The sequence below is a fragment of the Lepisosteus platostomus genome, chromosome 7 (assembly GCF_059453375.1).
Source record: "Lepisosteus platostomus isolate fLepPlt1 chromosome 7, fLepPlt1.hap1, whole genome shotgun sequence".
In the NCBI taxonomy this organism is placed as follows: Eukaryota; Metazoa; Chordata; class Actinopteri; order Semionotiformes; family Lepisosteidae; genus Lepisosteus; species Lepisosteus platostomus.
In genome coordinates this window covers 63,429,325-63,456,856 of record NC_142617.1, presented here as the reverse complement: position 1 = coordinate 63,456,856, position 27,532 = coordinate 63,429,325, and the positions used below count along the sequence as shown (strand labels likewise).

Here is a 27,532-nt window from a genome sequence, read left to right as displayed (position 1 = left end):
CTCATTATCAGTTTAATTGACCGTTGGCTATCAGAATGAAATTAAAGACAGCTAATCATAGCTACTGACTTGTGTGGGAGCCTTTATTCTCATATTAGGAGGCGAGATTGCTAAAATGTACTGCTTTGAAATGACAGGACAGGTAATTCAGTACACTTAGCTGACACTGGGGTGTTTAAAAATAAATTTAAATGCAGGTACAGTGAGTTTTGTTTTAGCAAATGTGAACATGACCTTGTTACAGTTTCTTGTAAGGCACATGTTTTCTAATTTCAGAGATGGTATTCAAGACGGTCAGATACGCTACTGCTTTTGGGTCTTATAGACACACACTTGAGTCTTTTATTTATTGAACCAAGAAGCTAAATATTGAAATGAAAAATTCCATGATCATTGAGATCAAGGTCTTCCAAGAGTGACCTGGTCGAGCAAGAATGCTATAGTGCCATACTGTATGTATTACAAAATTTAAATGAGAATAACACAGCAATAAATATGTTTAACAATCAATATAATTATTTAAAAAGTCTTTCTCCACTAACAGTTATCAATAATCAATTCACCAATCATGTCATTAAAACCTTTCAAATAATATAAAGTTGGACAACAGGAAATGTTTTTTTGGGGGAAATGCTCTTGAGCTTTACTGGTTGAGCCACTCTGGAGGCATAGTAAGAAGGTGTTAATGAAACTGTGCCTCTAGACATTTGTGTATTGGCATATTACAAATATATGGCTATTAAATTCCAATTTTATACATCCGTTTGTCCTTCCAAATTGAACAGTACTGTTATTTAATATGCTGTAATTCTTTATAAATAAATAAATATCTAGTACATCTGGGCCACTAGATGTTCTTTAAAACCATCAAAAATGCAAGGTGTTACTGTCATCTGTTGGATTAATCCAATAGAAACAGTGGGGTTTATTATAGAGTTAAGGTGTTGTATGTGCTTCACATGCTGAATACAAATGTCATCTCTGATCTGAGTGCTGTGATGGGTTGTGCATTGATGTGAACAATGCATCCCATTGCTTAAAAGCATTAGTGCATTACATTAGTGCAGGCTGCCACAAGGTGTAACGTGGCGTAAAAATAATACAGTCTCCAATGACAATGCTGGACGGCTTGTGCATTTAATTTAGGCATGTGAAAAATGTGTACATGCGCTTTGAAAAAACAAGTGTCCTTAAGAAAAAAACGAGAGTGCGAGAGTGCGAGAGACTCTGGCAAACTGTGCAGGCTGTCTGCCTCTCCCCAGCCCTTTTCAGATCTCCTACCCCCAGGCCAGTGCCTGCCGAGTCCTGCAGTTTGTCCTAATGGCTCGGATTCTGCTGGTGAAATGGAGTGTGAGTAATCTGGGCCAGTGATAGCTCAAACCTCCCAGTGTTGTCCCCCCCCACCCCCCCATCTCCCTACCTCCTTATTCCTCCTGATGACTTGTCCTGAATCAGCACAGCTGGTTGCCGGGCAATTAGACTTGAGGAAACTGCATGCTCTTTTTGGCACCTACACTTGCCTGCCTTGGGCTTTTGTTTGGGATCGCTCTGGCATTCGTGATGCTGGGCACGTGTCCAGTGTGGAATGAATTTCGTGCGTTCAGTTTTTCCACAGTGTTTATTTTTTTTTGCATACGTTGAACTGATGGACAGCACATTGGTGGGGTGGATAGTACTGCCGCCCTCCGGCCCTGTGTTTAACTCTTAATTTAGTTTAAACTAAATTTAGTTTAACTCTATTGCATGTCCCTTTTCTCTGGGGTCCTGCAGGGCTATGTGCCCTCCATCCCACCCTGCACCCGGTTCTACTGGGAGTGATTCTGGTTTGCTTTCAACCGATGTGGCCTCTGCAACCTGTCCTTAAAATCTGCATGTAATAACATTAGCTAACATAAAACACTTTGACCTGGACACAATACAAAATATCTTATTGCAATCTAATATTAGCTTGAGAATTAGAATAGCAGACATGACAAATTCTGGAGCATGTAGTATGGTAAGTCTATCTAGTAGTTAAAATATCTTTCAAAACATGTATGATATTATGTCAGTGTCCTGAGAACCATAGTGAAAACTGCTTCCATAAACTGAGTTTTAGTTGTAAAGCAGTAGTGTTATTGGTTAGGAGAAAACCTTCCAGAACTAGACGGATGGAAAAGCTCCCTTGGTGAGCTCGTGGTTTTTATTGCAGAGCTGGAGACAATTCCAGTTTTCCAATTCCTATTCCCTCTTCCAGTTCCAGTGTTCAGAAAACAGAATTGGAATTGGGAATTACTTTGATGGAATTAGGTTTGAAAAACAGGAATTTGACCCCCGAGCCTATATTATTCCTTATTGCATCAAGTCTTTCTAACCATTTGTGAATGGTGAAACGTACAGTAAAGACCTTTGGAATCATTTGAGATGGAAAGCTCTGAAAAAAATGCAAGGCATTATTCACATTGTTTGAATTTCAAGGTTAGCGTTAGATACAGCAGTCCTTTTGAGCTTCTATAGGAAATAAAAAAGTGCACATTTTAAACGTTGTTTTGAAACAAGGCTGTTTTAAACAATGCTTGGTTGGTCTTATCTAAATGCCTTTTCATTCTAAAATCTAATTTGCAGAGCATAGTCTTCTATATTTGGTTGGTTTGTTTATTACAATGAGGAAAATCACAAATAAATCACATATCTGCTACTTAATATATAATATACTAAGTAATAGTAAGAAGAAATCTACATTCCACAGGGGTGAGCTGTACTTACAGGGAGCATTAGGAATTCTGTACAGAAGTGTCCACTCAGGGATAAATATTCCAAGGGGCTAACAGATTCCATATGAATGAACCTTCTTGACATTTTGTAGCACGAAGACTCTCAGACTTCAGATTGTTGAAATATTGTGTGGGCCCCATGGAAAGAGGCTAGAAAGAGGGTCTTGAAACTTCAGAATGCTTTTAAAATTTTCAATAAAAAATGACAGTCCTGATTGATTAAGTGGGTTTAAATCGGATTGATACACTTTACTTAGATTTAAGATATGTTTTATAACATTAAGATATACTTCAGTCTCTCTTTTATGAATGCCAGTGTTTGGCAGTCCTCAGCAGAGAGAATTCCAGCTGAGGTTATAAGACGTTTCCAGTAAATCCATTCCTAATAACTGGGATCTGTGGCGTGCCTCTTATTTGTCATTTCCAATTTCAAGTTTGCAAGTGTCTTTTGGATTTTATGTGCAAAAGTTTGTTTTCCTTCCTTTCTTCCAAATGACTTCTGATCGACGGCTTTAATAAGATAAAACAGTCAGCATCTGCTTTTTGTTTGCAGCAGGGTTACTCTGGGTTGCATCCAGTAGGCATGCAATTCGGGCACTCTAAAATAATCCCAAGAGATTATGTGCCAGTAATGAGAATGTTACATTTACGGAAGATTAAACAGGGAAGAGAAGGTGGCTGGGGCATGTGCGCTTGGGATGGGGATTGCTGTTCGTGGCTGCTGCTCCTGTGCATTGTTTTCAGAGTGATCCAGCGTGGAATTTGGAAAGCTCATTGCTGAACATTTGCCATTTGCAACAGAAAAAACAAAAATGAATATTCTGTTTGATTTAGTTTTTTTGTGGTGGTGGAGGTTGCAGGTCCCTGCCCTTGTGTGTTGCTGAAGGAAACGGCCCCCTTGGGTAGTGCCTGCACTGGAAACGTGCAGCACAATGCCCTGCTAGGTTGGCTTAGCATTGTGGTACTTGAGAAGCCCGATGAACCTGAGGGCTGTGGGCTGTGCTGCAGATGAGGAGCTGTTGGAGAATCTGTTGTTTGGGCACTTCAAAGCTAGCTTTTTTTTTGTGCTTCCTGCTATAAGGTGTAAGCACCCCTCTTCCTGAAGCTGTGTTAGAGTTTTGCGGTTATTTAGATGGTGACTTTATTGGCATAGCTGGAGGTTCCTCCCATAAAAGGAGCAGCCAGTGCAGACCCTCTGGTTTCATATCGAATGGCCTGACGGATATGGCGCTGTAGTCGATGCCATTTACTGTCAGCACACACAGTGTTGTAATTACTGCCAGAGCCTCTTCTGTTATGTCTGTTCTCCATCGAAAAACCCATGGTCACTCGGCCACTTAGTGTTTTTTTCTTTTGGAATTTATCACACCTTGTTACCGTGGCCTTTGGATTAGGAACAATAACCAACCTCTTAATAGAGTGCTGGACGTCTTCTAAGAAATGACTAGATGGGATATCTGGCCAGTTAGCTACCAGAACACTAATAACCCATGTAGTTTTGGTTTTTGACCTTATCTTGTAATTAATATCAAAGTTAATAAACTGTTTTTGGATTATTTTATCAGCCTATGAAGACCAGATTATCTTCTGAGAATGAGACATTATCAGCACACATTTCAGTGACATTGAGACATTGCATGATTTCAAAGTTAAGTCTTTTATTATCGCATCTGTAAGCCCCAGACACGAGTTAATTGGTTTCTATTTAGGATACCTATTATTGCTAATATTCAAGAGTCATAACATTCAACAGTCATGTTATTGACTGTTGACTGTGGTCTGGACATGGGTTTGGTGTGATAGTACTTTAACATTCTTCTGCTCTGTTTGATGTCATATTATTTGCTTTTTGTGCTGCAGTGGTCTAGATTTAATTGGTAATCCGTTTTTGTAAATTATAAATTTTTCATTTTTAAGTAAGTAAAATTGTTTTTCTAATTAATGCTAATGCTGAGAAGCCGAGATTTTTCTTCTTCTTTTTCCATTTAGGATGTTAGTTATCTCTTTAGCCAAAACCATTTTGTAAGCCTTTGTTATAGAACTGATATATTTTTCCAAAGAAAGTTTTTGTAAATCTTGTTTGATTTAAGAATAATGTAATGTAATCAAATTTCTTTTCAGTTACTATGGATGTAAATTACTACTATGGTGTTTCCCTTAAGTAAGATTTTTTATACTTAAGCCACAGTGAGCTGCGTGATCAGATGTTTATTGTATGTTAATTGTTATATTGGATGAGCAATAATACAAACCCACAAGCCATTGTTTTGAACATACTGTAGGTAATACTTTTCTCACATATTACACTTGGTCTAAGAGAAATGGATCACAAGACTATACCTTGTCCTATAGTATAGTTTTAGTTAGATACCTGTACGTTCTATTTTCACAATGACAAAGAAATTACTGTTTTGTATACATTATGATGTTCACTCGCATATTTGAAAAGAGAAACAAGTTTCTACATTGTAATGAACTATTTCTGTATTGTTGCATTTCAGTATAGTTTTTGTTTAAAACTAGAACAATAACCCCCCTCTTTCAATAATAACAGCTAAAGTAGTGGACAAAAAATGGAAACAACTGATATAGTGTACAGTCACTTAATAGGGTGTTGGGCTACCGTGGGAGGCTAGAAAGGTCAGTGTGTGTCATAGCTTGGAGTCTACCAGTATCTGTATGTATTCTGCAGGAGGGATGCAGCAAAATTGTTGTGTGAGAAAGTCAATCAATGCTTGTCTAATAGAAGTGGAAAATGCTGCCTCAGACACCATTCCAGAGTATCCTGGTCAATAAGGTTTAGATGTGGTGACTAAAAAGGTCATGATGTATGGATCACGTCAGTGTCTTGCCCATCTAGCATTGCGCAACCACGCTTGTTCTGTGGGCGGGGACCTTTGTCATCCTGTAAGACGCACTTCCTGGCAGGAAAGAAAAGCTGCAACATGGGGAGGGGAAGATGATCACTCAGTACCGTTAAGTGGCGATTTAGCATTGACCTTGCCTTGTGAGGGACTGTGTAGTAGTTTGTCTGTGCTGCTTGCACCGGTGACCCAGAGGGCTACCAAAGGACACACACAATGCAGTACTGAGCAATGAAGAATTGTGTGCATTGCCAAGTGTGTTGATTGAGACACATTCTGCCAAACGCATTCCAACAATCGCCCCTCTTTCAAAGTTACCGAGCCATGTATTGTGCGATGCTCAAGTCTTAATAATTCAAGGGAACCAGGCCTGCCCTGCTTTTTTGACCGCAGCATGCTGGGATGTTTTTTGTTTAATTAATGCATAAGGTCTTCCTTTCAATATGTTGAAAGTTGCTTGTATGTCATCATTTGTACCATCATGGGTAGAAGGATAGCAAAATCCGCAGCTGACTAAATCTGATCTTGTGATATAGCCACTCCATTTTGAACAGTGTCCCTACAAGTGCATGTTGCCAGAGGAGCCCTCGGTGTAATGGCTGAACTCATTGTTTTAATAAAGAGAATGGTGAACATTAATAATTAACCAGAATAAAGGTGAATCACAAACTTATGACATACAATCAGATGTGCTCTGCATTGATGATGAGATTCCCCACATGGATTAACATCTGTGTCATCTTCACGATCAAATAGTTTTAGTGCCATTACAGTCATATGTCATCTTATGACTACTAAGGTTGCTGCTGGAAGAGGTGTTAGTGAGGCCAGGAGGGGGCGCTCACCCTGCAGTCGATGTGGGTCCTAATGCCCCAGTATAGTGAAGGGGACTCTATACTGTGAACAGGCACCGTCCTTCGGATGAGACGTAAAACCGAGGTCCTGATTCTCTGTGGTCATTAAAAATCCCAGGGTGTTTCTCGAAAAGAGTAGGGGCGTAACCCCGGCGTCCTGGCCAAATTTCCCACTGGCCCTTACCAATCATGGCCTCCTAATAATCCCCATCTATGAATTGGCTTCATCACTCTGCTCTCCTCCCCACTGAGAGCTGATGTGTGGTGAGCGTACTGGTGCACTATGGCTGCCGTCACATCATCCAGGTGGGGCTGCACACTGGTGGTGGAGGGGATCCCCATTACCTGTAAAGAGCTTTGAGTGGCGTGTCCAGAAAAGCGCTACATAAGTGTAAGCAATTAATAATAATAATAATAATAATAATAATATCTTCCTTTGTGCTTGAATCTCAGGAGATCTCTATTTGAAATATGTGTTCTGTTGGGTCTCAGATTCGCGAAGGTTCAGTGCAGTGCATATAGTCATGTCCACGTCCAACCCTATACTGTCACCTAATGTACTGCAGTGTATATATATGTGTGGTTAAAAGACATAAGACGCCTTCCTTTATATGCTAATTAAAGCACTAATGCATTGGATTTAAGCTGATTAAAATAACATTGATCAACATTAATCACAAACTTCTAGTAATCAGTTAAAATAAATAACAGGAATCAATCTTTCTCTCTACCTATGTGAAGAGCACGCCCCGCTGTAATGAAACAGGCGGTAACTACTGCAGGGTCTCTGCCAGCCGTCTCCACAAAGCAGACACAGAACCAGGAGTGTTTGTTACAGTATAAAAACAAGACCATGGCAGGGAGAGACTCACCAGCCAGATGTGTCTCCTGGGCCTAGTCTGCTGCACTGCTGATTTGAAAGTTGAGCTTAGCTTCGTTTCAGTTTTATCCTGTTCTGCTCCTTCGTCCAAGACCCAGTCAGCCAAAACGAATGGTAAAAAAGTGAATTTGCGATTGATACATTTGCCGATGCTGAAAGAATAGAAATTAGAATCAGTAGGCTATTCCAACGTAGATTGTTTTTTTTTTTGGTTGATGACTTCGGTATTGTCAGCCTGTTAATTTGTGTACACTATTTCCTTTGATTTCTTTCATTTATTATTGCAAGAATGTAGAACTCCTTTTGAATACAGGGCCTATCTGGCATATACTGATACTAATAAAATGTCTGTTTCCAGTGCTTGAGTTCAGTGGGATACAGATACAGTTTGATTTCCCTGGCATTTTAAGGCAATTTATATGCAGCACATGCTGTTCTCTTCCTTGAGATTGGGCACTACATGACTTGAAAGTTTAGTCTTTCATAATGGAGTCTGCTAGTTTCTGGTGTGGGCTCAAGGATTTAAGTACAGACAGTAACTAGTTGACCGATTTGTTCCAGTGGAAAGTGTGGGGGGAAATTCTAAATTGGTAACAAATAAGCAGTGATTTTTTTCGTTCCCATGTTTTGAAGGGTAAGAGAACAAGGCCCTGGTTGTAGTACAGGAAGACAAGGTGAGATGGCCTTAGAAGCCCCTGTCTCACTTCTGTGCAGTATGTAACACAGTGTATACGGAGTCCACCTGGTTCTGTGTTTTATACAGTATGGGTGTGTAGTGTGACTGTTTTCGAGAGTTTCAGCTGATGTCACAAAACTTACTTTTCCTGCACATGTAATACATGCATGATTTTACAGCCAGTAATTTTGTAGCACTGGTTATAGTGCACTAAATACCATATTTCTTACATGTCCATTCAGTATAATATAACTGCCCTTCTGCAGTGGAGGCTGGCTATCAGCTGACATCAAAGCTGCTCCTGCTTTTGCAATATTCGGCTAGGCAGAAGTGTAAAACGGAAGAACACTCAGTTTACCAGTGATGCATACACCTCACGCCAGTTAGCCCAGATATTCTGAGCTCTGCTCCTGCTTCTGCAGGAAGTGTACATACTGGCCTGAGGGGAAGTGTAAATTCTGCATCTGTCATTTGTGGGTGAAGGAAAAAAATTGAATTTGAATTGCATTTCCATTTGTGGCATTGTCATTGCCACTAACAAAAAGAAAAGAGGATTTTTATTTGCTGTTGCTGACCTACTGATTTGTGAGTAGCTTGTACTTTTAGAGATATTTCTTCCAGCTCCAGAAAGTCTGGAGTGGGTAAGGCAGGAGGTCCATATGAGGAACCTGGGGGTTTCTGCATTTGTGACGACGATTAAGTGTTCCCAGGAGTCATCACTGGCTCAGTTCTTCCCTCGTCTGATTTAAATCGGTCTTAAAAAGTTCTCTTTTCAACCTGGATGTACAATAAGGGTATAATTTAAAAAGCCCTGTCATTTCTAACGCTTCTCATTCTGAAAGAGTGTTGTGCCCTATCTGAATTCGCTGGCCGTTTCCCAAGTCAGTAATGAGTATTACAGTAAATGAGACAGGAACAACGGAGCATAGAAGCTGCGTAAAAAGGCAACATCAAGATGTTTGGAAATGTGGTAGGAAACTTTTCTATCTCGCCATCCCTTTTGCTACATGTCTGGCCAAAAGTTTCATATTTTCTTTGGTTGGAACGAAGACTGCCCATCCTCCTTAAACAACGGGGTTAGGGATATTTTACAATTCCTGAAACTGGGAAAAAAATACATTTACACAAAGTGAATCTGCAGACAAGGTCTGTACAGCCTGGCGGCCAGTTTTGGATTGTCTGGGGCCTCAGGGAGTGTCCTACACTGACAGGTTGAAGACCGTGACAGAACCTGGGACAAGTATTGTCAATCTTCAGAAACGCTGACAACACGCCGTATTTTTTCAGAATGAACAGCAAAACACCGAACAGAGGGCAGAAGTGAAAAGTGCCTGGAAGTACTTTTAAAACCAAGGACAGCAGGCACTTCGTCACCCAAAGGGCTGTGGGGGGAAGTAACAAACTACAGTACAAAGCCTTGCTTCTGAAGCCGATACCTGGGGTTCTTTCAAAAAAGGTCTGGAAGAGATCCTCATCTCGATTACCGCCTACCACGTGCCAAAGGGGCTAAGTGGACCGGTTGTTTGTGACCTTTCTTATGTTCTTATTTTAATTAATTTGGTTTATATTCTTTTTGGCATGAGCAGTTATCCCTTTGTCTTTGTGATTTATCTATAGTTGTGCTGGGTCCAGCTGTGACCTAAAAGCAAGACGCTTTGAGTTTCAGTATATTTCCTTATTGGACTATACTGGGGTACAGGGCTCCCTTGATCCAATTTAATGTTTTGTCCACGTTTAACTTTTAAACTGACTAGAAAGATGAGAAGTTTGGTTGGGGGAGTTGGGAGTGAAGGACATGTTATGATATGATATAGCCGTTGTGGTTTTAAACTTCCAAAAGTAACGTATTACAATTGTAAAGAAAATATTCTTTATATTGTTTATACGTCACTAAATCCCATACAGCGGAAGTAGTGTACTTTATTAAATACAGCGTTTGAGAACCTTGGAAGTTTTTTTAAGAAGATAAAACGATCTAACGAGAAAATATTTTTACTCGTTTTATCATGTCATCGTGATCTTCGCAAGAAGGGCCTGAGTCACTTTTCCTGTGGCTCCTGGCCGCTGGTCATTGTTCTCCGAGAGGAAATGAGAGCCAGGGGACAGGAAGAGGGGACTGGCCCTGGCGACTGGGGTGGAGGGCTAGATCTGCACCGCCTGACTCCGGCGCAGTTTCCGAATCACACCCGCGGATATTAATAGAAGCGAGTTCCTCTCAGGAACTGGCTTTTGTTATCAGTTCACTCGCCAAGGGCTGCCCAATTGTTGTGCCTAAATTGCGCAGTCCCAGGTCCCAGATTCAGAGTGCAAACAAATCCGCGGCGTCCTGTCTTGTCAAGTGGATGGTTGTATACATTTATGTGTAGTGGGAAATGGGGGCTTTCAAAAGACCTTTTGCCAACTTGTTTTCTTCAGTGCTGAGAAAATCTAGAATACATGAGGTCATGACCTTTGAAAGTGTTGCCTTTCACAGGCAGTAAGACACCTTACTTTTGCATCTAAATTTGATCATCTCCAAGCCTGTTCAAGGTAAAAATGAAAACCCAGAAGGTTGGTGATTCTTTTGTGTCACATGTTTATACTCTTTCCAGAAGACATTTCTTCCCATTCTAGTTTTCATAAAGTACTAACAGTCAGTTGGCTGTTGCTGATGGCTTAAGTTGAATTGGACTTTTCTGAGTACGCTTTTGCTCAGGCCCCTTATCACTTTGGAAGAGTGGTAACAGCTTTGCGCTTGAAAATTTGCAAGGGAACATTTATATTGGTTTACACTGCATATAATCTGGAAAGAAAAACAAAAACACACTTAAATGCATGTCTTTCTATGCCAGAGGATCTGCCTGGTGGCCGAGACTCGGTGTTGCGGTATCAGTGTAGCTGGAGGCTGTTGCCTGTGTCATTATGCATCTGGCAGAACGCTGATGTTTGCTGGCCTCGGTGGGATCCTCTGCCGGCCTTCCTGTCTCTAGGAAGCCACCACTTGAAAGCACATTGTCCTCCTGACCCTGCTCGGAGTTCGAGCTGCCCAGGTCTCTCTTGGCGGCTCTGGGTCTGTCCAGGGCTCCTGTGAGGAGGTTGCAGGGTTACAGCAGCAGAGACGGAGGTGGTCCTTTCAGCGGTCCTCTCTGGGTGTCAAAGCCGATTGTTTTCTTTTTTTACGTGTCTCGGGAACAGCAGTTTTCATCGCACCTCATCTGTAAGGATGCCGTCACCTGCGTTTGGACTAGCGTGATTCCAAATGCAGCACGTCGTCCTGTGAACTTGATCATCAGTGCCTGCCCAAAATCGCCAAGACGATCAGTGCCACATGTACACTGCTGTTATTAAAATACTGAAATTGCCGTATCGGTTTCAGTCTTGATCCCCCTGAGGTCCTGGGCTTCTTGAGTTTTCAGTTGCGTGGCCTAGTTGCGTTCTGTTGGAAACTTGAGGACTTTTCTGTGAACATTTTCTTGAGACTTAATTTTTTAAAATAAATTTCTTTTCTCCCTTTTCAGTCTCTTGCTTTCTGACACCTGGATCTTGCGGTGTTTGGCACTGGCACGTCTAAAGGAATCTATCATAACAAATACTTTTGGCTGCGTTCCCTCCGTTCTCTGACTGGCTGAAGTAATCCTGTAATTCTTTCAGTTTGTTTAAAGAAGTCGGGATGCTGCCAGCAGTTCCTGCGTGGTATTTGTGAGCCGCTGAGAGCTGGCCAAGCTTAAGATTTGTTGCACGGCATGAAGAAGCGATAAAAGAACGACTCCAGACCAGTCACTGGAAGTGCACTGCTCTTCGTGCAGGACTGCTAGAGAAAGTATGGTTGCACTGCTTACTTCCAGAACCCTCCTCCATTCTGTCTGTCTCTCCTCTGATGACCTGTAGTGTACCTGCAGAAGACAGGAGCTGCTATAAATGCACCAGCTCAAAAAGCGATTATGAGATCACTTTATTGGCCATATACAATTTCTTGTATTAGGAATTTGTCTTTTTGCATAACCCAGCTTGCTCTTCATGAGACACACAGACAGGGAGAGAAGCTGGGGGTCAGAGCGCAGGGTCAGCCATTTATACAGCACCCCTGGAGCAGTAGGGGTTAAGGGCCTTGCTCAGGGGCCCAACGGAGTAGGATTCCTTTGCCGGCCACAGGATACGAACCAGCAACCTTCCAGCCACAGAGCCACCAGTCTGCCCCAATTGCATTATTCTCCAGTAAGTGTCCAGAGACAGGTGCGTCTGTATCAAGTTAGTGAAGCTGAGTAAATTGCAAAGGGACCTGTGGTCTGAAGTTGACTAGCTGTTACCTCCTCTTCCTCACAAAACCATGGTTTCACATGGCTGGCTATACCTGCACTGGATACTGTATTTAACTCAACTCAGCAGTCCTTATTCTCCTCGTGAAAGCAGAACTCACAGCAGTCTCTGGTTGAATGTTCTCTAATGTGGTTTTTCCTTTTAGTTGTAACTCACCCTTGCACACAGGTTTGATTAAATAGTTTCCCTATGGGGCATATGGGCCCATAACATATTTACCTTCTTAGGATTTGTGTTGTCTAATAAAAGGGTAGTAAAGGCATCTTGGGTTAGTTTTGCTGCGCTTTGTGTGTCTGTGGAGGATTTAAACTTGTGAGTGTAATTCAGAAGAAAAATGAGATAGATGTATACTCAGCTGGAACGCTTACATTTTTATTTTAGCTTAAATGTTGATTTCCTTTAGGAATAAATAATTATCATTTTAATGTAGCACTGAAGTGAATGTGTCACGTACCATAACCCAAATATAAAGTTCCTGTCTGGATAATTGTAAAGAAAACAAATCAAAGTCTACTTTCCTTATTTTTTTGTGAAGTAAGTCAATTTTGTTTATTTTCTTAAACAATTGTGTACAAATCTGCTTTTTAACACAATTGCCTTTGTTTCATATACTGTTTTTTACTGGGTGCTGTTAATATTTAATATTCTGTTTGCTGTTATGTATTAGTGGGAATAGATATTGATTAAAAGGTGAATACAAATGGAGCTTCATTGCCCTCCAGTGTATGAAACGAGGTTTCTGGATATTTCTTTGTTCAAGGTTATGTGAGAGCAGATTTCTGTATTAAACAGTACAGTGACCACAACCAGGTCAATATAAGTCAATATATTACCCAGTCTATGACCTTGCATGTACTAATGTATGGTACTGTGTTTTGTTGTATTTTCAGTGGGTCTGTAGTTATGTTTCCAGTTAAAACCACTTCTTATAACAACAGTAATTGTTCCTGCTTAATTTTAATTGTAATTACCTTTAGTTTACCTTCCGTTTAGGCTGGGACACATGATTAAAGCTTTTGACTGCCTGGCAGGTGAAAATGTGACATGAGTGAGCTGATCAGGTCGTCATGCCGTTAGTAAACTAAGAGAGACATATTTTTTATATATATAAATGAACAATCTTATAGACTTGAGAGTCTTCCTGCACAGGAATAGGTAAAACAATTGAAAATTGTGTTTTTTCATGGGAACGGTTACAAAGATGTAGAGGTCATTCAGCCTGTCTGAAACCAGAGAAGGAGGCTTCCGCTGACTTTTCAAAGAGACCTTTCAGCCAACAGAATGGCAGTCCCCTGTATTTATGTGTCTCTTAAGTTGGGCACCATTCCAGGATGTTTTTTTTGTATTTATATCCTTATTCTCATGTGACGTCACAGGGAATTGCTTTAATCTTAATTTCCTTGCGATTATGTTGTGTCACTTACGTGGGCAGTGAGAACATACAAGGGGTTTCTCAGCTCCTGGAGAGTCAGAGCACGGTGCTTGTACAGGCAACCTCAGTGCCAAGGGGCTGGTGGGCTCATCTCTCTCTGTCCACAATTATACTCACTGACCCAGTACCCTGCTAGGCAAGGCATGAAGCTCCACAGCACTGAGGGAGTAACCTTGATAGTCCTCTTGTAGTCCTGTAATCTGAGGGCTAAAGGGAGATAAAAAAATACAATCTGTTTTTTGTTGCACCATACAACAAAGAATCAAGTCTCCAGGAACATCCTGAGATTCAGTTATGACTAATATTTGGTTTACTTTTATTAACAGGAATTTAGACTCACTGACAGTATTTCGCTATTGTCGTCACAAACTGCATTATTCCACAAAATGCATTCCTTTCATTACCAGATCAAGTGTTCGAGTGACAGATTTAAACCCATCCGATAATCTACCTCATAACTGTTTTTACATTCACCAGCATCTCAGTGCCCAAGTGTTGTCTTGCTGTACAGATGACATTAATTGCAGTGCATCTAAGTACATTTCTTTGATTACTGAGCTGGCTTGATCCTATCCAGTGTACCTCGGTAGGAATTCAGTTGAACGGTGATCTGCAACTTCTCTCCCTTCACCCTTTCTTTTTAGTATATTAGTGCATGTATCCTTGACATGTGTCTGTTTTCCTTATTTCAAGTGCTTCCTGGTGGTTTTTCCATTTTTTGACTGTTGCCAAGCTAACTTGCTGCTGTAGACATATAAAACACATATGAGGGGAAATACATCACTGATTCTTCCTTGGCTTTCGGTCTTCTTGGCCTCTGTGTCCATGTATTTGCAATTAAATCAAGAGTATTGCTTTTTCTGAAATGACTGATTTGTGCCGGTCAGTTCCTGATGAGTCCTAAAGACTTCAAACTTACGTCAATGTTTTAATGTTATGTTTCTAGTTTTTGTTGTGCTCTCGTTTTTGAAAGCCAATATATTAACATTACTAGGTGACATACAGTAATAATTGTTACCCTAGAACGGATAGAACCTGGCACCTGGTTAAAATATCTAGTCATACCTTGCTTATGTAGTTTGATAAAGTTAAAAAATGCCTTCGTGGTCAGATGGGAACATACACTGAAAAAATATGCCCTTCTCACCTTGCTGTCACGTCAGAGAACATAGTTTGTCACAGTTGTAGAGACAACAGAGTCTAAGTGTTCTTTGAAATCCAAAAAGCAACCATCTTCCCAAGAACAACAACAAGGTTTAAATAGATGAAGCTGAGGACAAAGCGAAAACGAAGGCAAAAGCAAAGATTACCTGGAAATTAAAACGGCCATTTTTTTCAGGACATAAACAGATGAAAAGATAAGATCAGTTTTGCAAGATGCCACAGTGCAGAGAACTGGCACTGGAGGGTTTTCTATGGCAGTGGGTAAGTGATGTGCCCCTTTGAGTGGCTGTGAGATGAGGAGAGTTTGCTGTGTTTGCATGTGGGATGTGTTGTCAGCAGCTGTTTGGTGGTGTGAGTTTGCTAATAAAACTTGCTGTTTGTCTGCACTTTATAGGTGACCTTTTGTTGCCATGCCTAAAGCTCTGCAACAGCATCCCAAATCAGGGACTCAGTGTCATTGGGTCCTTTGAAGTCTAGGCAAAAAACATACTTCTTCAAGAAGTTGCTTTGTCTTCTTGGTTTTGTGGTTTCCCTTTAATTTGATTTTACAGTTTAGTCTGCATATTTGCATATTATGGAGCTTTTAAAGGTGCCATGTAATATTGCTTACCGTAATTAGGACTGGAGTTTCCCAGTGAAAGCATTCATGACAATGATGGCAGAGCTGTGAATGGGATAACTGTACAGCGTGCTCACATTCGCAGTGACCTGGTGTTCTTGGAACCTCATGTATCGCTCGCAGGCTATATACAAGCTAAAACGTAACAGCATGTTGGGATTTATTCCTCTCAAGCATACGACACTGAAAACGAAATGTAAAAACTGGACTGAGAGGACGTCGCACTGCGCCCTCGAGCAGTTTGAAGTGCAGTACAAGAGGAAGTGTGACTTGGGAACACAGAAACACACAAGGGGTCTGAGCACAACTTGCCTCTGCCTAGAAAACCACTCGGGACCTTAATGCAAATGGATCTTCTAGTGCAATAGATCAGCACTATTCTCCTCTGTGCAGTGTTGGAGCAAACATTAAAATAACAAGGGATATTTTTCCTGTATGTAATGGAATTTTGATGCATCATTTTTGCTAGGAGTGTCTGACACCTCATTTTCATCTTCACTTGGCAATGAGGCTCGGATGACATACCATGTGTTTCAATGTTTCAGTTTTCTGCACTGGCATCACCTGCCACATGAATCATTCTGAATGCAGCTCCTTTTTCTTTCTTACTCTCATGGAGTTTTACTGCTTCTGTACTCTTTTTATTGGCCATTAGTGAGCCTCCTCAGCAGAGACCTGTTTGTGGAGTTGCGAAAGGACACTAATGACCAGTTCCCTGAGGCTATGGAATCTGGGGTGTCAAGCCCCCTTTTCATTTTTGCCCATGTGGTGCCTGCTGCTTGAATAAAACTCTTCATCTGTCATTGGGGAATTAGGAGTGCTTGCTACCTCCTGTAAGGAATTTGCTTTTTCAAAACAGGTTTTCAACAGGTTCTGTATTATAAGAGTGTCATCTTAGTGTTACTAGGTGGTTGATTACTAGTGATATTGATAGAAACAAAGCTTTAAATATGTTTTCATTTGGGGGGTTTTATAGTGGTTAACATGCATGTAATGGCAATGGCTGAAGTACCATTCTGTTTAACACAATGCCGTTTTTATTGAAAGTCTTTCTGCATGATTCACCGATCATGACTCTTAAGTACAGTGTGTCACAACAGGTGACAAATTGTGTAAACTCTAGTAATGGCCAGGGATGCTAAAATATTATGACATATCAATTTTCATTTTGCTTCTGGAGATAAGATTGCCTGAGGTAGAGTAAACAGGTTCCTTTGATCAAAACCTTACGAAATGGCAACATGCGTCCTTTCATCCATTTCCTTTCTTACAATATTTTTTCCACTTTTACCATAGATAAGAGTTTTAATGCTTCTGTTTCATTTTGCCATTGTTTCGCTGTTGGCCTTGACAGGGATGTCAATTAAATGAAGTGGTTGATTTGTATGGCGCAGTGAAAACGGTTGTATTCAAAAGCATGCAAATAAGCTGCAGGCCCACTGAGCTCACTCAGAGCCAGGCTTGCTGCAGGGATTTGTACAGAGGTGTGCACAGCTGCCTCAGAGCAGGGTCCAAAGCAGTGGTACAGTACAGGGAGTGACGATGGCTGGCTTTTCACGGCAGGCCCAGAATCTGAAAGTCAAAAGGCAATCCAGCAACTTTTTTTCTTTCCCCCCAAGTTCAGGTTTTTGACTTTATTACCACAGAGTGCTCAGTGATTTGATTGGCAGGTCATGTTGCATCCTGTTGAGCTGACAGTGGGAGGGAGTTGACAGGGAGAGCCAGGTTCTCCTGGGTGGGAGCTGTGCAGTGTGTCCTGATGTCATCCTCCTCCTATCCTGCTGGGTAGGAGGCTCCAGTGATCCGTGAAGTTCTGTCATAGGCTGCTTGCTGACCGTGGGCTGGCTCTTGGTGGAGTGGCTCTGAAATCCTCTTGCTCACTCACACAAACTCTCCCTTTTTCGCTCTCTCTCGTGATCAGATTTCAGGAAGCAATCGCCTCCACCCCTGCCAAACTCCACACATCTCCACCACTTCCCTGTGTCATGCATCCAAAATGAAAGCTGTGAGTGAGAGAGGGAGAGCAAGAGATAGAGAGGGAGGCACCAAGTGTCCGTCTCGCGGCTCAGAACGACAAAAAACAGGAGGCAGTGGTTGTGTGCACTGACGTGGGAGTGTGATTTGCCAGCGACTGCCGGGGGAATTTCTCTTTCCAATGGGCTGTTGTTTAGAGAGCCTGCTTTGGCCACGCCGTGGACTCTGGGGAGAGAGGGTTGGTGATGTGTGGAGAGTGAAATGTCACATCACAATGCAGGAAACTCTTTGAGTCCTGGAAAGTGGGGCTGAATGACAAGCTGTTGTGGTTTCGTCTCGGAATCGGAGCTGCCCAACGTTTGCTCTGACATTTGTCATTTATCAGCGCATGGGGACAGTAAGTCTGTTGTTGGCTGGAGCCTATCACGTCTTGGGGATTGCCATGCCTGAGGTTCGACTGACTTTCTGTGGGGAGGAGAGGACTGGCAAACATGAGTGAGACTCTGAACATTTGTAGTCCAGTCAGTTAACTGGCAAGGAAGTCTGCACGCAGTGCTTTACAGTTCCATTGAGCTCCGATAGCCAGCTACACCTTTCAAAACACAGACGTGTCCTGGAAAACAATTCATTCTTCAGCTCCGTCTGCAGCCCTTTATTACAAAGCAAGCCCACGTTGAGGCACACTGGACTTCCATTTGGATGCTGAAAGTTGCAATGTAATGGATTTTTTCCCCCAGTTTTAAAACATTTTTTCATCAATCTTTTTGTATATGGAACCTCAAAGAGCACTGAACATCCATTTTAAGGGATTTTGTAGTTTGGTTTAAATTAAGTCTACTTCTCCAAGCTTGTTTTTTCACATACCAAAGGGTAAGTCAGAATACAAATTTTGTTGCAAAGACGTAACAGCTTTTCCTTTTTTATCTAGTGGAGTGGCTGGCTTTATTGAATCACTGAATCACAGCATTGCTGGAAGCTTCTCTAATGATAAGCTATGTACGTATTAACAGTTGAGAAGTAATTATAGCCACAAATGTGTAGTCTCTGGCCATGTGTCCCTAATGTTTTTATTCAGGTAAATCTCCCAAAACAAGAAAAGCCATTCAGCAGTGTCGGAATGCTGAAAGTATCTGTGGGTAGGGTTTCTCTATTGGTGTTAAAATATAGAAGTGTGAAGTTCAGTGTTAAGAATGAAATATATTGCTACCTTTAATGTGTTTAAGTCTGTTTTGGTTTCAAAATGAAGACACATTTTGGAATTAAAGATAAGTGCACATGAAAAATATTTTCTGTAAAATTTCCAATTCCAACGATGGCAAGACAGCCGCTGGATTTCTTCTTGCATATTACAAGATTTGGAAGGTTTCTTCCCAGAAGACCACATTATGGATCCTTTGAGGCAATTCCCTGCTATCCCTTTTTGTTGCTTTTTGAGGGGGTTGGTGTTTGCTGAAACAAATCCTTTGCATTGGGACAAAACTGCTCAGGTCTCATTTGACAGATAAACCAAGCAAATAAGTAATGAATATCAGTAAGGTTATCACTGAGTTTTAGATCAAAAGTAAGTGAATCTTCAACTACTTATCTTTACAAAGCTCTGTCTGTGTGTGCACTGTTGAAGAGCTAGGAGTAGAGGATGTTATAATTTAAGATCTGGATTTCTACCAAATGATATACAAGGTGGAGGTATCTTGAGGAGAATGGTGTTTGATGATGTACTAACACTAAATCACTGCCTAGGGATTATGTGGCCTTTTGAAGCTTACTTCACTAAATCACCACCACATTGAAAATGGTGCATTGTCAGACTTAGAATGGTGACTTTGTGTGATATAATTGTACAGTTTATAGAATACACCTGTCAGACTTCTTTTAGTATAACTACAAAGCTGGTCAGTTCAGAGCCCTGAATAACCATGTACTACATTTCTTATGTTTAACTAGGAGCATATCTTTGATTGCAACACTCTGGAGATATCTTTAAGGCTTTGGGTAGGCTTTAAATAGTACCTTCAAACGATCCCTTTAATCTTTAACTAGTTAAACAATACTTGTGAAACATTCCACTGATGGACAGGTTTTTACTCGCTTGATGTTTATGGAGATTTGCATCAGGGACAAGTGAAAAAGCCAATAGGTTTCGCAAAAACTGTAAGTCAGGTAGTATTAATCAAAATGGTCAAAATGGTATCTGACTGAAAGGAGCTTATCTGGTACCCTCTGAAAAAGCATCTTATTTGAAGACAGAAGGCAGGTGAAACAGTTAATAGCTTCTATTGATTTCCTTATTTTTAAAAGTTTTTAGACATCTTGAATTCTTGTTTCCTGACATCTGCCAGATTCCGTAGAAACAACATCTTGTTTTCTTGAGCTCTCCTTGTGCGTGAAAAGTCCTTGTTGTCCAGTAATATTGTGATAATGAAACCTTGTTGTCTGTCAGTCACATGCAAACACAGAAAACACAAAGGGCACAAAGACAAGGTTCTGCACAGTGTAACTGAAATGCAAAAGACATTACCCCCAAACCTCGAGAGCGGGGGGCCAGTTTGTAACTATTAGTACCTTAAACTGTGTCTAGGAACGGATAGGTTTGGGGGACGGTTTTAATAATTGTAACTAGAAGATTCTGTTCATTTAAGTGGGTCACGTTGTGGCGGTGTGTGTGTGTGTCCAACAGAACCAGAATTCTTTGTTAGACGGACCCTTTGGTCTAGAGAGTGCGTCCATGAGGCATGTCGGTGCGTGAGTGGTATGCCCCAAGGGTCTGTGCTCCTCCTCCACCAACCCGCCAAGACATCAGTCAAGAAACCAGCTGCCGAAGGGTCATTATCTGGTCAATTATCTCATTCCATGAGCCCCCTGCTTTATCTCCTGCTGAGCAGCCTTGTTCTCTTCTGGAGCGCAGGCAAGCAGGCGGCAGGGGTCAGCTGTAGGAATGGTTCATGTTGTTTCATATTTAAGGCTAAAAGTCAGTGACACAATTCATGCTTTTCCATTGCTTCCCGGAACAAAACCGTAGATGTCATTTTCTGTATCTAGTGAAAATCTCCTATGTGTTTTACAGCAAGTCTTGCCAGATACACGTGTGCCTTATATGGCTCAAGCCTAAGCTTTTATAATATGCGGCGAGGTTTTGCATTAACTGAAGATTGTCCAGAAAGGTGTTTGCTTGTTCAGCAACAGTATGTTTGTGTCTTTTGCAAGCATAAATGAACCAAAGTCTTCAGAATGTCATGCTTTAAGAGTTTACAGTTTTCAATCTTCTCCTGAATTAAGAGAGCTTGATCCAGCAATGTAAGATTTTTTACATTTCTACCTTCTTTGGTAGGCAACTGGGAGCTGTCCTCAATGTTACTGAATAGAAGACACTGGAGCATGAGATCAGCAACATCAACCCATGTGAATTATAGTTCTATGTGTCTTGTTAATTCCAGTCATCTTCAGGCATCCTCTATAGATTTCCAGTAGTGGTGAATTGTGCATTATCTGCTACAATCTGCAAGCAAAGAAGGGAGAAGGGAAAGTTCTTGTGATTGGGGCAGGACCTCTGAAAATCTGGCACTTCATCTTTTCCAGAGAGCCTTTTCTCTTCCCAAGTAAAGGAAATCAGATCCCAGTTTTCTCAGAAACAATGACATCACATTTCAAACATGCTTCACCACGCAGACTACAAAAAAGCTGTTACTGTTCAAATATAGATTTTAGTATCCAGCATCAGGAATGCTCTGGTCTTAAGATACCCGTTATTAATATGGAAATTTTTTTCATATTTTTAATCATTCTATAGCATCACATCTTAATAATCGTTCAGATAGTTTAGCTAATTAGAATAGCTACTTAATTTGTGGTGCATAACAATCAGTGCTTTAGCTTATTGTAATGCAGACCTGATCTAAATTACAGCTTGTTCAGTCTTATATTAATAATCAATTGTCCACCTGGATAGGCCTGATTCCACTGTAAATTAATCATCAAACATGTTCATCTTGAACAGGACCATTTGCATGAGGATTTTTCTCCTTTATTTATCTTGCTTGGTAAATATTCAAGAAGTCACTGAGGTTCACTGCTTGGATGATGGTAGTGTGGACTGAAATTCTGATTTGTTGAAGCATTTTATGCTTGTGTTATGGCTACCTTCTCCTGAGGTGTTTTTGTATGGTTTCTGCCTTGAACAAAAATGCTCTAGTTAATAAGGGGCTGTTTCAGTTGCTCTCAGTTAAGATGTAGGAAGTGTGTTGGTGTATGATGACTCTGTACCAGCTCTCAGTGGTGGGCTATAATTATCACTACCAAAGGAAGACTGAACTTCAACTGCACACACAGTGTTAGCCACGCAGGGTGCTGTAACAGACTGAACCTTGCAATATGAAGAAGACCGCAGATAGCTGGCATTGGCCCAGCAGCCAGAGGAGATCGGCAGTCATTGGCTTGTGATGATAGATAAGGATAAGACCAGACAAGTACAAATTGACAGCTTAGGAAGAGAGCGTGCGTGAATGAGAGCTCAGTTCATGAACATAGTTATTAAAAACTTTAGTGGGAAGTCTAAGACTTGCCGATAAGAACTCTTATGGCAGCTTTCAGCAATTTCTTTCGTTTTAGGGTTGGTCTTGTTGTTGCAGAGGCCTTTCGAGGTTCATTCTTTTGTTGCTGTGAAATCAGGAATTGCTATTTATTGAACTTGGAAGTGATTTTTGGTGCCAGATACAGATAGATATCTCTGCCTTCAGATGGTCGTCATTTAACAGCTCCCATGTTTTGAGGGTCTAAACTAGCAGAAAGGAAGTTTGTTTTGTTTCCTCTGTGCTGTAGTCACAGTCATGAATGGTAACCCCTGGATACTATTTGTTTACCACTGGGCAGAAGTGAATTAGGATATTGTGTCTTTATTAGAGACACGTCCGTGTGGAAGGTGGCAGCTGTGAACCTTGGCACAGGACGAGGGAGGCTGTCTCTGCGTCGAGTTTGGGAAAGTAGCCCCCGCACTGTGTGCGTTATCCCTGGATCCCTGTTGTTTCCTTTCACTCACTGGCCGGCTCATGCCTTCCAGCCTGCAGTCAGTCACTTCCTCTGGCTTCCACCTGCCTGGACTTCCTGCATCTTTTCTGTTATAGGCCATCTCAGTAGCAAACCTCATAGGAAAGATCAGTGATTAATAAGAAAAAAAATTCACGAGTGCCTTAACCACAACTTTAATCATATGAGTAAAGGCACAAAATTGCCACACTTTTGAAATATCGCAGAACTGCTGAACATTGTGGTGTTGCATTTACCTTCTTGAGATAGTGTGCCTTCTTGAGTCACTTGGTGGTTGGATGACGTTGATGGTAATTCCTTACATTTACCTTTATGTATAGGATCAGGCCCACGTCATCCACCATTAAAATGCAGCATCCATCTGGGTGAAACATGGCAGCTATTACACGCTAGCAGTGAGGTGGTAAACGTTAAGTGATCATTCCTGTGGCATATAGTGCAATATGCTGACGCGTGGCAGAGACCTCAAATTTGTTCTTGGAAATAACAAGTTTTTATATTTTAATATCTGACTAACACCTGTTTTTTGGGGAATCCACAATATAACGGCGCTCTGTTTTTGTTGAGATCCACATTCTGCTAGGACATGCATGACATCTCAGTGTGTTTCGGCCCATAGTGGAAGCTTATTCTGTGTTTAGGGTGCGTGATCTCTGTCCCTTGCCGATGTTTCATGTCTCGCCCCTCTCTCCTTCGCAGCTATGATGTCTTGAAGCAGTCTCCTAGGCCTTTCGAAGGATGTGCTGCGCGTGCTGATGGGAACTGCTGCTCCAATATGAATGTGCATGATGTTGGAGGGAGACGACGCTTCGAGGACTCCGAGTTCACCCTGCGGATCTACCCGGGGATCATTGCCGAGGGCACCATCTACTGCCCGGTCACAGCCCGCAAAAACACTACGGCTGCCGAGGTCATAGACCACCTCATCGGCAAGCTCCAGCTGGACAAGACCAAATGCTACGTGCTCGCCGAGGTGAAGGAGTTCGGAGGGGAGGAATGGATTCTGAACCCCACGGACTGCCCCGTCCAGAGGATGATGCTCTGGCCCCGCATGGCCCTGGAGAACCGCTTCAGCGGGGAGGACTATCGCTTCCTGCTGCGCGAGAAGAACCTGGACGGCTCCATCCACTACGGTAACCTGCAGATGTGGCTGCGGGTGACGGAGGAGCGGCGCCGCATGGTGGAGAGGGGCTTCCTGCCCCAGCCGCAGCAGAAGCACTACGACGACCTCTGCAACCTGCCCGACCTCAACGAAAAGACACTCCTGGACAACCTGCGCAGCCGCTTCAAGCAGGAGAAGATCTACACCTACGTGGGAAGCATCCTCATCGTCATCAACCCGTTCAAGTTCCTGCCTATATATAACCCCAAGTACGTGAAAATGTATGACAACCACCAGCTGGGAAAGCTGGAGCCCCACATCTATGCAGTGGCGGACGTGGCGTATCACGCCATGCTGCAGCGGCGCCGAAACCAGTGCATCGTCATCTCCGGGGAGAGCGGCTCGGGCAAGACGCAGAGCACAAACTTCCTCATCCACCACCTCACCGCCCTCAGCCAGAAGGGATTTGCCAGTGGTGTGGAGCAGATCATTCTTGGAGCAGGGCCTGTTTTGGAGGTACGGTTCTGGTTATTCTGCGTGGGCATGCCTCTGGAGACGTTCAGGGTGTCCTACCGTCTCTTATATCGTAGTTTTTGTGCTGGCGCTGAGAAATGTAAGGACGTTCAGGAATTTATTCAAGTAAAAGCGAACTGTTAGAACTGAGCTAGCAATTAGTTACCCTTTGAACTTTTCTGTATCCAATTTGTTTGGATCTGTCTGGATTTTCTTCAAGACTAAAACCATCCAAACATTTGACCAGTGAGCAGCATTCCTTTTCTAGGAGGCAGAAATATTTAGTCTCTCATTTTCTTGATTGTATGAACCTCTGAAAGGCACTCGGATGTATAAGCCCATTGTTTGCCAGATTAACGAGGAGAGGGGCTACAAATTATTTATGCGAGTCCGTTATGTTCAGTCCTGTGACAGCTCTGCAGTGTCGAGTCAGGTGTTGATGTCTTGTCTTGGTGTGCCTTGCCAGTGGTGTGCAGGTGATGTTTTTGTTGATGGCAGCTGTGGTTTAGAGTCAGTGAACAAAATGACTAAACAAGACATACTGGGCCCAGCTGTCCCCATTCCGCAGATTTCTAATATCTTTTGGAAGAGATGAAATCTTAATCCACCCTCCTGCGTGTACACACCCCAAAGTATAAAGCACTTTATGTGGTCAGCAGCATGATTTGCTTAAATTATTGTTTTTTCCTCTAAACACTCTTTCCTCTAAGCTACAAGTAGTTTAGGGGACTCACACTAACTTTACAACTCGCACGACTGTTCTCTTTAGTGCCTTAACCTGTATATCACCCCATGTTTCATATAATAATGCTAAAAACGTAGACCTGTTCAAACTGCATTCCTTTTTTCAAGAGCTTTTCATTTCATGACAAGATCTAGCCTCAGCAGCACTAATGTGGAAATGTGAAAAGTGCTCCAAGGCAGATTTCCTTCGGCAAACATGTGGGTCAGAGTTCCCTTTTGCATGAGAAGGAGATTCATGTACCTTCTAATGTTTTACTGTACTGAAGATCTTTTCTTTTCTTTATATCTGTTACATCTATTATTTCTTATAAAACAATCACTAGTGAACAGTACATTCCCATATATATGTATGAACTGATTGTTCTACAAGCATTTACAGTTTTTAAGGTAGTAAATGTCACTGCAATGTTATCTTGAGCTGTGGATTACTGTAGGTGATTATGACAAAATGCAAGCTCATTAAGAGGCCCCAATATTGTTAATTGGTTAAAGGGAACTATTTAGTTTATATGCATAAATACATTTTTACAAATGAATGGTACTTATTGGGTATGATTTAGTTTATGTTTAGGCTTAAGAGATGTATACAATAGAAAATGGAGAATGGGCTGTTTGAAGGGTAGTATTGAATAGAGAAAGGAGAGTGGGGTCTTTATAGTACCATTCATTCTGCCATTATTTTAAAGCTTCTTGTTACGATGTGATATCTCATATAGTATTTCAAAACTAGCACTTCTGACAGTGGCTTCATGTTGTGTTTAAAAGGGCCCACTTTACTGTCTGAAGGCCGAAAATATAGGTTTGTTTTCAGTGTGTTGGGAACTCTTTCCAATTGGGTTTCATTATTTAAATGACTGTGGGTTGTTGACTTCAGGTCCTTTGGGTTCTCCTGCTTGCTATAAAGGCATGTATGAAGTTTGTCCAGAGAATGGGGCAGAGGCAGAACTGGGCTTATTTCAAAGTTCAAATAAAAAGACTGAAGCGGTCATAAAGTGACTTTGATAGGGTTCCCCTCTGTGCACTTAAGTGCAGCATTGCAGTGGTCAATGCATACACTTTGCCTTGTTGTTTGATTGATGCCATGAATTACACCAAGGATGGCAGAAGTGGAAACATTTGTTATTAACAGATTGTTCTCTATGAAGTAAATACCTTATTACCTCGAGTTTTTACTCATCTATTTCAGTTTTAATTAGCAAACTGAAGTGTCTCTTCCACAAAAGATGCGGTTTACACACTACTTTGGAAGTAGAAGACGACAGGTTTTTATTTTTATGCCTTGATTTTTAAAATCATTATCGTCTCATACATTTTTCTTGAAACTTAATTTTCCCTGTTGCCTAATCCTGCTTTACAACAGCTAAGCCTGTCAGTCATTTTTAATAGGATCCATGGATCGTAAAAAAGTGTAGCTCTGGGATGAAGCTGTTTGACATTTCTTCTGCACCATAATATTAATTTTCTAAATATTGGAGAACTAGTCTCATACTATCCCTTGTTCAAAATGATGAATATTATCTCCACCAATGACTTCACTTGGGTGCACATACTGACACTAACTTAAAAATGTTATAGTTTTCTATTTTGTGTTGCATTATAAACTTGAACAATGTGCTATAGGGAGTTTTTTGTTACATTCCCAATTATTCTAAGAAGTAAATCATAACTGAACAGTGGGATAAATGACAGGATCACGAATGGGAAACATCTTGACAAACAGGTTCTGTACTGTACAATATTTAGTTGAACTCATTCAGGAATGCTTATTGGGACATTTTGAAAGGTTAGTATTTAAGCATCTGGGTTAATCTCTAACTACCTACGACAATAAAGTGGTCTTTGAGTGCACAATGCCAACATTAGATGTTTGCACAGCAAGATTAGCTATCTCCACTATTACTGATTAATCTCAGTGGTCAAGTGGAGCATGGAGTTTTGCTCAAGAGGGAGAGCTGTGTATTACCCTAGGGAGGAAGTGGGCTTCTTTTACTGTGCTCTTGTGTTTGTCCTGTAGAACAGAGTGAGTAAGTACTGAGTGGGTACAGGTTTCACTGTTTGCATACAATCTTTGCTTTCAGGGCTGTCTCTGTAGAGAAGAGTCTACTCCACAGTGCTGTTTTGACGAAGAGGCAAAAGAAATTGTCTTGAAAACTAATCGGGGACATAGCTGAGTTCCTGGGAAAATTTCCTGGTATACTGTGGTTGCACCACCTCATATAGAAGATGATATTTATTGTCCTACAGGAGACATACTGTATTTGGATTCAAGGCTCCCAGAATTCCTGAGAAGACTGCTGTTATCTTAACCTCATCCCTGCCCTGGGCTGTTGTTTTAAAGAGTATGAAGGCTACATATCTCACTCTCATATTTTTAGACTTTCTAAGTGAAGACAGATTTTTTGCAAAGAGTACATTGAGCAGAAACTGTCTTAATCAGCTTCTTGTGCAATATAGCATAGTAATTAAATGTTCAATACCAGCAGTGATGGGATGAAGAGTTGGATAGGATTTCCATACATGAACAGTACAACACAATGACATACTGTATGCACATGTGGTACAGAAAATGTGAAAAATCCACACCCAGATAACCGTGCTGATAACAATACTTGAATGTGTTT

General features: G+C 41.5%; 1 protein-coding gene across 15 annotated transcripts in view; it reads left to right on the top strand.

The window, feature by feature from the left end:
* The window catches only part of LOC148659459 (unconventional myosin-IXAa-like), a 177,716-nt gene that overhangs the window by 16,456 nt on the left and 133,728 nt on the right, over positions 1 to 27,532 (top strand). For 12 of the 15 annotated variants that reach the window (XM_088641710.1, XM_088641707.1, XM_088641713.1 and 9 more), the window contains exon 2: positions 23,252 to 24,170. In XM_088641710.1, the coding sequence (XP_088497836.1) occupies positions 23,328 to 24,170 (843 nt within the window). In that variant the 5' untranslated portion in view covers positions 23,252 to 23,327. Of the gene's footprint in view, positions 1 to 17,450; positions 18,383 to 23,251; positions 24,171 to 27,532 lie in introns of those variants that run through there. The other 3 variants (XM_088641716.1, XM_088641703.1, XM_088641715.1) reach the window with 2 other exon arrangements.